This window comes from Pagrus pagrus, assembly GCF_965226575.1.
Source record: "Pagrus pagrus genome assembly, chromosome: 9".
In the NCBI taxonomy this organism is placed as follows: Eukaryota; Metazoa; Chordata; class Actinopteri; order Spariformes; family Sparidae; genus Pagrus; species Pagrus pagrus.
This window is the reverse complement of record NC_140193.1, coordinates 19,369,500-19,379,341: the sequence shown is the minus strand read 5'-3', so window position 1 is coordinate 19,379,341 and position 9,842 is coordinate 19,369,500. Positions and strand designations below refer to the sequence as shown.

The window sequence follows — 9,842 nt, the reverse complement described above, 5'->3', positions numbered from 1 at the left end:
TCTGTAATTTGCAGGCCAGATTTCCTCAATGTGGGGAAGTGGAGCATCTTGCCAGGACAAGGATCAGCAGAGAAGAGTGAGAGCTTTCTTTGAAAAGCATGAAGTTTCTCCACAAGTTCAGTGACTGTTTTATCTCTGCCCTGCAACTCCATGTTTTGTTGGCTCAAATGATGGAAAACGTCGCTCAGAAAGCAAATAGCGGCACTAAACTCATCATTTTGCAACAGCAACAGCAACAGAAACTTGCCAGCGTTTTTCAATTTTGAAGACCGGAGAAACACCAGAATCTCCTCTCTTAGTTCACAAAAACGTTTCAATGTGTTTCCTTTGGTAAGCCATCGAATGTCATTGTGAATGAGCAAATCTTTATATTCAGCAGACATGTCAGTCAACAGCTTGCGGAAAAGGCGGTGCTGTAAACTGGAGGTACAACGGATGAAGTTTATAATTGCCATGACAGAGTCCATGGTCTCTTTTAACTCACCACCGAAAACGTCCGATGCAAGGGACTTGACTCTCCTCATATTTGACGTGTCAGAACTTGGAATTTGCTTAATCGAATCGATAATGCTTTTTCGGGTTTTCTCATTAGTTACCACCTCCTCAATGGATGCCAGCATACACTCCTTGACTGTCTCTGAGTCTGTAAACGGCTTTTTCTTTTTGCCCAATATCCATGCCACTCGTAACGATGACGCAGTTGCTTGATCCGTACAGGCCCGAAACAAAATGTGACGTCTTTGCTCATAACAAGATGTAAGCCCTGTTATCTTCTGCCTCCGAGCAGCAGAGCCCGGTGGGAAAGTAGCATCAAAGTTAGCATGCGTTGTCTTGAAATGCCTTCTCAAATTATACTCTTAGCACACGGTGAGGCACTCGTTGCAGATCAAGCACACAGGATTCGCATCAACGGCAAAAAATGCGTATTTCTCTGTCCATTCATTGTTGAACTGACATGGTGACACAAAGTGTGATGTCACAAAGTCACAGAATTAAAGGCAGGACTACTGACGAGGCGTTTCAGAAGCAGTGTTTTCTGTGGGAGAGAGGAGCTTCTGTTGTTGCAGACTTTGACCTTTTTGACTTTCAAGATCTTTTACATGCACAGGAACCTACATAACACACTGAAGGAAAGGAAATAAATGAAAAGCATAATAGGGTCTCCTTTAAACAAACCAGCAATAGCTTTATTTAACTGTACACATAAAGAGCATGTGCAGAATATACAAAAGGATTCATACAACTGCGAATAATTGTGACGACATGAGCATTTATTTTCAGACTATTCAAGGTGTTTTAAATATTGTCAGGAGGAGATAATGTGAGTATGTGTTTTTCTTAAATTGAGAACATGTCAACAGTGAGCAATAGAGAACAGCTTGACAGCATCCCGAAAATGACTGCGAGTCACATTCCTGAGCTCCCTCTACTAAAACAAAAAAGGTGTCTTTAATGGAGACCTCCAGTGAGCAGAAGCCGCCGGTTGACTGAAATAATGTGCTTGGCGTGAGAGCTGTTTACAGTAAGTGTGAAGAATGTGTCGTAGTGGCAGCTGCAGGACAACGAATGACCCCATTTAAAGACAAAACACACTTGCATCAACCAGGTTGGTGCAATGCATCAACCTTGAGTGCGACCTCTGTGGAAACGAGCTGCTCCAAAATGTTCATCTAACTGAAAATAATGGTTTAATTATCTTAGTTAAGGAGATAATTGTCACTAAATGAGCAGCAGTGAATCTTCATCAGACGCTCTCAAGAATCAGGAGACACCATGAAGGACTTTTGTGTGTCCAGACTTATAAAACTCTTGCAGCTATGGCACCGCTCCACAAAATGAAGCTTTTTTTTACTACCTTCCTCAGAGACTCTTGAGGCCCCAGCTCTTTGTGACGCCAACTTACTCTGCCTCAACCCCGCTCAAAAATCACATATATCATCCGCCCTGTCGGCCGGAGCGCGCCGTGCCACCAGTGTTTCCATCATTGCCGCAGTAATGCAAAACGTGGGTGAAACTCATAAATGTCAAATTCTGTTTAGCCAATCTGGGTGTATGAGTGTGGCTCTTTGTGGGCTGAGTTTCAGCAGAGCGCTGCAGAGGCTTTTTTAAAGAACCTCAGCCATCTGCTTCTTATAAATCACAACAACTTACACGCTCATCTGAAGAACATTCGTAGCATTTTGGTGGATTGTGTCCAAAGATGATAGAGGTGACAAACAAATCATACAATAAATAACGAGGACTGATGTGCAGAAAAGATACTGAAGGTTTAATATCTGAAGAGTTATGACGCCTAACTGTGGGAGATAAAATAGGATTATGTAGGTATTATTGGACATCTGGTACTGATTCAAACTTGCATATTCCTTATCAGCTAACTTGACATCACATGATGAAACTGGTATGATTTCACAGTTGTGGTATTGTTAAATAATTCAGGACTGAAGTGTTTCACCTGCACTAAAAGCACTCGTCTTTTTTTTTCATTTCTGTAAATGCTTTTCTTTCTTTTGAGGAATAGATTCATCACAGGTCTTTGGCAGGCATCAGTAACACTGCAGGCTAAACTCCCTGTCCTCTGTCCACCCAGCTGCTTGAATCAATAAAACCTACTTTTCTAGAGCCCAGACAACTTAATATCATTAAATGTCTGTATCCTTGCAGCACCGAGTATGAAAAATGCTGTCTTCTGTGTGGCCATTAAATTATCTGGGCCTTTCTAGTCATACTGGTGCGCAACTTGATGGCACAGCAGAGTGACAGAGACAGATGGAGGGTGGTGCTGACAAGAAGTCTGTGAATCTCAGAGAGACATTAAGACTTCAAGTCTGTGTGCCAAATACAGAGAGAAAATAGAAGCAGGGAGCATGTTGGATGATTAGAATTGAGAAATGATTCAAAAGATTTTGAAATGTTGCGCTTTGTACAACTGTTAGCCTCGTGAACTATGTCCCCAATAATTAACAAAAGACTGATAATAAATCTGTCTAACATATTACCCAACAAAGTGTCCTATTACTCAAAACAACCCAAAATAAATCTGGTTTTCAGGTTGCGTTCACAGAATTCTTCAACAACTTCCTTCTAAGAAAATTCCTTTGCAATTATTATTTTTAATAGTAAGGACACATTATAAAAATTGCATTTTTGCAGGGACATGTTGTAGCTAATTATTATAATAAATAATAAACTTTATGTATACAACACCTTTAAAAGTGCTTTGGCAAACAAGCCAAAGCAAGACAATATTCCAGAATAAACACTCAACAGACAAGCCAAACACAAGGAAGCCTTGTCTCAGGTGAGTTAAAACAAGAAGACAGAGCAGGAAATGAACAAAACATGGATGAAAAGTATGCAGGGGGAAAATAAAGTCAGATAGCTTAACAAGAATCTTCATCTCAATCAACAACCAGTCGCCCGCAGTAAACCCGCAGCACTGGGCTGAGAGAGAGTTAATTTCCTATATGAGATTTGCGCCATCTAGCGTCAAAAAGTAAACACTGTCTTATTTTGAAGGCGGAAGTTTAAAGCCAGAACGTGGGCCGGATGGATGCATCAAGTTACCCGCTGACACCTTGGGTGTGACCGGAAGTAAAGGCATTCATCCTTCAAAAGAGAATTATATTTGAGTGTCCACAGAATAACAGAAAAACAAAGTATTTTCAAAAGTATTTTCATTACACATGTTCAATAAAAGTACTTGCTTGACCAGAAGATAGTATAAGTAAAGGCATTGACAAAGCAATGTTTTCTTTGTATCCTTACCCCCGTCTCAGGGATCAATGGTTTTTCTTTATTCTAGCCCCCATTATTTGTTTTTTCAGCAGAGGGTACACAATGTTTTCCAATGCAGGGTGATATCTGAAACGACAACCATACATATAAAGACAACAGCATAAAAAGACAGTCACATATTTACTTATATCTCCTGGTGCCCAAACTTTTTCCCTTGGAAGACCAAAATGGCAAATAAATTGTGGGCCATAGGCCACAAGCAAGCACCTTTTGTATTGTAATGCTCAGATTATGAAAATAACTAATAATTAGGGATTTTTAATTGACTACACATAGTCAAGATTAGATGTCAGAACAGTCTGGAGTTCTGATGCTTTTATTTTGAAGTTTCTCAGCGGAAGTTGCTCTTTGCGTCGTGGCTAACTTGAGCCGCTGTTAGCCATGAATGTATTGAGGAGAAGTGTGTTGGGGTTGTTAGCAGCCAGGCTGCATGCAGGCACTTCCAGCAGTAGGAGCATGGCTTACAGTGCGAAGATCGGTCCGTCCATCCTGAGCAGCGACCTGTCCTGTCTGGGCAGCGAGTGTGTGCGGATGATGGAGTGCGGGGCAGACTACCTGCACCTCGACGTTATGGACGGGTCAGTTTATCAGCCAGTCAGATAAGATAAGCTAGCATGCTAACGGCTAGCGAGCAAGTTCTGTCAGTGCGTGGGAGCTCAAGTTGGCTAACGTCAACAAGCTAAGCTAGCATGCCAGAAGTTAAGCTGGGAAAGTCCAATGTTTATGTAACTGAGTTTATCTGGCTTAAGTCTGTCAGTGAAGAGGCTTTCAAGACCTCAGAGTGTCAAACATTTTATTTCTTCCAAGTCTTAACAACATGCTTCTTCCTTCTTCCTGCTTGTTTGGACATTTTCTGTCTTCCTCCACACTTACGTAAGACGTTGGTTAGAGGCTGTTTATGCAAGATGAGAGACTGTCATCACAACCAAAAGTTAAACATGTCTGCTTTTGTTTGCCTTTGAAGGCACTTTGTCCCTAACCTCACCTTTGGCCATCCCATGGTGGAGTGCCTCAGGAAGTCAGTAGGCCAGGACCCTTTCTTTGGTGAGAGAAAACCCCACACATGATGCTAGACTTTAACCAAGTTATCCCATTGAATCATGCATGCCTCCGCTGTGTGGTGGAGTGCAGCATTATTGTGACAGTGTTACTGTTGCAGACATGCACATGATGGTGTCTCGGCCGGAGCAGTGGGTGAAGCCCATGGCTGCAGCAGGAGCCAACCAGTACACCTTCCACCTAGAGGCCACCACCAACCCTGGAAACCTCATCAAGGAGATAAAAGAGAGTGGCATGAAGGTGAGAAAGCAGTCCTGCAAAGCATCAGAGCATAGAAAGCCACTCTTCCCAGTCTTTGTATTTATTTGAGATACTACATATCCTTAGAGAAACTCATATTTATATTTCTGCGAACTGATGTTGGGGAGTATTTGCAGCAACCAAAGTACAAACATGTATGTGCTGAGCTGTAGCAGCTGTATTCTATGTCTTCACACTAACACTGCATGAGTTTCGCAGGTGGGTTTGGCCATTAAGCCTGGTACTACTGTTGAAGAGCTAGCACCCTGGGCTAACCAGATCGACATGGCTCTGGTCATGACTGTTGAACCTGGCTTTGGCGGACAGAAGTTCATGGAGGACATGATGCCCAAGGTGAGGACAGAACATCAGGGACCCCTTAGCAACCACAACAACACAAAGTAGGCTTCAAAACTGTACAATTAATTAGCACCCCTCTGATGCAAATAGGGATGTTGCTACATCCTTACAACTAAGTTCCCAATTGTTTTAACGGCTGTTACCACTAAGACTAATCAACCCCCTCTCTCTCCCTCCTGTTGTTGTCCCACCCTCTTGGTGAAAAGTTACAGTGAAACTTGGGCTTTGTAACATTAGTAAAATAGAGTAACTTAGAGACGTTGCAGCCAGGTCACGGTCTTTAATTTGAGTTGAAAAGCTAGCAGTAGCTGTGTGTTTGATATCAAGACACACGATCTGGAAACGTGATTTAGTGGTTTCATCGTTGGAATCTGTTTACAATGGACAATGCGCTGTAATGTGGCTGAACTGGCCAGGATTACTTCTGTTGCGCTTCCTGTTACATTGTTCAAATACCTTACAAACCATTAATGTCTGTGCAGAATCCCGGGGCAAGGTGGATCTGAAAGTATGTGATTTCAGATGAGAGTTGTTTGGCTGTGCGGGACTAGATGTGACTTGAATGGCCCTCAAATGATGATGATTGACTCGGCGTATTCTCCATGCATAATGGGGACGTACTCCCCAACGTGGAGGCTGCGTAGCCATCTGCAACTATCAGAGCCAAGTTCAGCCGATAACAATAGTTTGTAAAGAGTCCTATCGACACCGATTAATCGGCCAAACCAATTAATTGGTCGGTCGACATTTAGTACATTTGCTCATTTAATGTCAAATGTAATATTCCGTCAGAACAAAATATTTTGTGAAATTATATTAAAGCAATTGTTCCAGAAAAAAACCTCTGTTTCCATTCCTTTAAGGGTCATTGTAACTACTACTAGTAATAATAATAGTAATGTAATAATGTATCCTGTAACATAATAAAACTTTTTTTTTTATGAAGCGCCATTTGACATTTCATGCAAATTACGTCAACATGTAAATGACAATAAATGTACAGTAAAAGTATAAAAGTATAACGTTCAAATAATATCACAATATTTGAGTCTTCTTAAAAGCACTTCATAAATGTTAGGACTGGTTGACAAAATCAAATATCACAACATTTTTTACCAAATAGGCCCTACTTCCATATCGATATTGCAACAATACTGTTGGCATGGATATTGGTACATTCACAGAATACTAACAAAATGAGATTTGTGATAAATAATTATCAGTAATGTGGATGTAAAGACTAAGTGGGTAAAGGAAAGTATGAGAAGCAGTGGAACAATCAGAACACTTATAATATATCATGATATAATGATATCCATCTTCTCAGACGATATATAGTTTCATATAATGATATGTATCATGTAAATATTGTCCAGGCCTACGATAGAATAATAATAATAATCATAATAATTTAACCGACCAGTCAACTAATTGCGCACATCCCTTGATCCACATCCACTGATTGCGTACATCCACTGATTTGATGTTGTGCAGTGTGATTGCAGCAAGAGAGCAGAGAGAAAGTTAGAGAAACCTGCGTCATTGAAGTCACCATTATAGCTGCGTTCTGCCTTTCCCTAATAAATACCATTCCCCGAAATTACATACCGAATGTGCAGCGCATTGACATAAGTGTGCTGCTGGCCAATTCTCTCTGAGCCTCTGCAATTACAGATGCATGCTCACATCTTCAACAAGTTGTTGTTAGGGGAGACCACAGTGCTTAGACACCTGGTAGGTGATCTGCAACCAAGATGTGATGTGCTCAGCTCAGCTCAGAAAGGGCAGCGTCTATAAACAGCAGGGTGGTTATTATGTAGCTGTTTCACTCAGGAGGAGACGTGTGTAAAATGAAAACTAACCGTGGCGTCTTACTGGAAACCAGTAAAATTACAGACTGACATTGCAAGTACAAGATAAAGTTTTTCAGTCTCTGCTAAACCACAGAACTACACAAACTGGCGTTACATAAGTCCTAAATAAAGATGAGTTTCAGTCTCAGTGCTCGCCACTCTTAAATGTCTATATCAGTTCACAGCCCAGATAGGAGAACTTGTTCACCAAAGCGCAGTATTTTTGTCTGACTAGAATTCAAATTTAGTCCAGAGGAAGTCTTTTGATTTAATTCACAGCTGTGTCTCTTTTCACAGTCCTGCTAACACTTGACAATCGTGTTGCAGAAATGGTGTTATGCAGATTTCAAGCTCCGTCTTTTATTGCTCTGCACTCCCAGGTGAGCTGGTTAAGGAGTCAGTTCCCTTCGTTAGACATTGAAGTAGACGGAGGGGTCGGCCCTGACACCATTCACAAGTGTGCAGAGGTAAGGAATACAAATGTACTTATGTGTCTGATAGAATAAAAGCCTAAAATTCAAATCAGGTTTTTGAAGTGAATGCTCCTGTTTGCTTCAGGCAGGAGCCAACATGATCGTGTCAGGCAGCGCTGTGATCAGCAGCGACGACCCCCGTTCCGTCATCGCGCTCCTGCGCACCGCGGTGGCCGAAGCAATCCAGAAACGTTCGCTGGACCGCTGAGACGTCCGCCTGGTTTACACTCTACCCGCCCGTCCCAGCAACACAACACAGCAGCCGGTGGAAGAGACATTTACTGTATGTGGTGGAGGTCAGGGGTCACGGTCAGACCGTGGAGGGTGGGGGGGGGGGGTGGGCTTCTGTGGAGGTGTGAGCTGACGGCCAAATCCAAATCACTTTTGATGTGAGTGAAGCTGCACAGTGCCTCAACAAAACTTTCTGGACTTCATCCTGTCCTGCAACAGTCTCCTCTGTGAACAGATAACTCGAAGTGAGAACCATTTCACGACTGGAGCTGAGGTGACGCTGATTTCACATCTGTAAACATTCCTGAATATTGTTTGATTTACACTGTACGTCTGAAGCATAAATTGATCATGGAAAATAAAGGCCCGAGGAGCACTGTGTTAAATAGATTTTTAGTTCTGCAATGTTTTCATACCTCATTGAACTGTTTTTGTCTCGTTTCTGTTTTGCTAAAAACGGACCACCCACAAGCTACACTACTGAATAGAAATAATGTACTTTTCAGACTTTGATCAATTCAGATTTGGTTTTGCAGATTAAAAGTCTCCAATTGAGTGAAGTGTGGATTCTTTGCAGTTTGACCTTGAGCGTCGTTCATACGATCAAATTCGAGGAGAGCGTTGGCAGAGCTGTTGAATTTATTCATGAAAATAAAGCAGCCTAATGAATGAACCATCGATCTTTGACCTTTCGGTTGGCAGATGCAGTAGAGGATATTGTTTAGAACATACGATACATCTTTAATAAATGGCACATTTATAGTCACTTATACTTTAGCTTATAGGTATTTCACTGTGAACAAACAATGAAACACTTAAAACTATTTTTTAGCTGTTGTTTTTTTATAAAGTAGCAAATGATGTTTATAAACATTTAAAATTGCTTAATAGTTTATAAAGCATTTCATTGTTAACAGTGAAATAACCAATAAGTAAAGTTTAATTAACTATGAATTTACCGTTTATTAATGATGCTCATTATAAAGTATTACCATATTTTGGAATAATGAAATGCAAACCTACATCTTTGAATTTGCTCAGTCATTAAAGGTGAACTATGTAATTTTTGGAACAGAAATTCAAACTCAGAAAGGTAACAAAAACTGGAATATAGTGGTGAAATGTAACTTTACTCGAGTATTGAGCTTAAATACAAGGTGCCCGTATTTGTATTTGTACCAGATTATTTCCATGTCATGTTCTTTTGTTTCTACTCTACATTTGAAAGGTAGTTTTACTGAACTACATTTGTTGACAGTCATTAATAATTCAGCAGATTAAGATATAAAAAAACATCAGTTTACAATATAGCATATTGTTGTAGATTACACTAGTGTTAAAGAGTGTTAAAGGTGAAGTATACTGCTACATTCATTGCCACTTCTGGCCACAAATGTTTTCAGAAACACGTTATACTTTAGTTTTACTGTTTAGCAGTAATATGAGAACGTTTCTTACAAGGCTGCCGTGCATTGACAGAGAGGGACACTACCATGCACATGCAGCTGACACGGCTACTGAGGAACAGAGAAGCTCAGATCTCAACACACTCATAAGAAGTGTGAGGTTATTATCTGCTCAGGACGCTATCACCAGTACGCCACTATATCTTTACATAGCAAATAGCTGACTGCTGCTATATTAATGTTGAAATCTCATATATTAAACCTTAAAAAATGAGCCCCCCTTGAGCAGATACATCCATGAAAGGCTAACTACACATGATCAGTAATGACTACCCAATAATATAATCTGTAATATAACACAGGCATAATCAGTGCTTTTACTTTTAATGGCAAGTATTTTTTGCTCATCATTCTTCGGGTCT

At 40.8% G+C, this 9,842-nt stretch overlaps 1 protein-coding gene across 1 annotated transcript; it reads left to right on the top strand.

Moving 5' to 3' along the window:
* Nucleotides 1-4,198: 4,198 nt before the first annotated feature.
* Nucleotides 4,199-8,569, top strand: rpe (ribulose-5-phosphate-3-epimerase). The gene is made up of 6 exons (XM_084361406.1): nt 4,199-4,376; nt 4,763-4,842; nt 4,958-5,097; nt 5,317-5,451; nt 7,691-7,777; nt 7,869-8,569. Exons 1-6 carry the CDS (start codon nt 4,255-4,257, stop codon nt 7,989-7,991), a joined length of 687 nt encoding a protein of 228 aa, XP_084217532.1. The 5' UTR covers nt 4,199-4,254; the 3' UTR covers nt 7,992-8,569.
* Nucleotides 8,570-9,842: the final 1,273 nt, after the last annotated feature.

Coding starts and splice junctions, on each gene's coding strand:
- rpe (XM_084361406.1), top strand. CDS start 4,255: ATGGCTTACAGTGCGAAGATCGGTCCGTCCATCCTGAGCAGCGACCTG. Junction 4,843..4,957: donor AGGCCAGGACCCTTTCTTTG/GTGAGAGAAAAC, acceptor TTACTGTTGCAG/ACATGCACATGATGGTGTCT. Junction 5,098..5,316: donor TAAAAGAGAGTGGCATGAAG/GTGAGAAAGCAG, acceptor TGAGTTTCGCAG/GTGGGTTTGGCCATTAAGCC.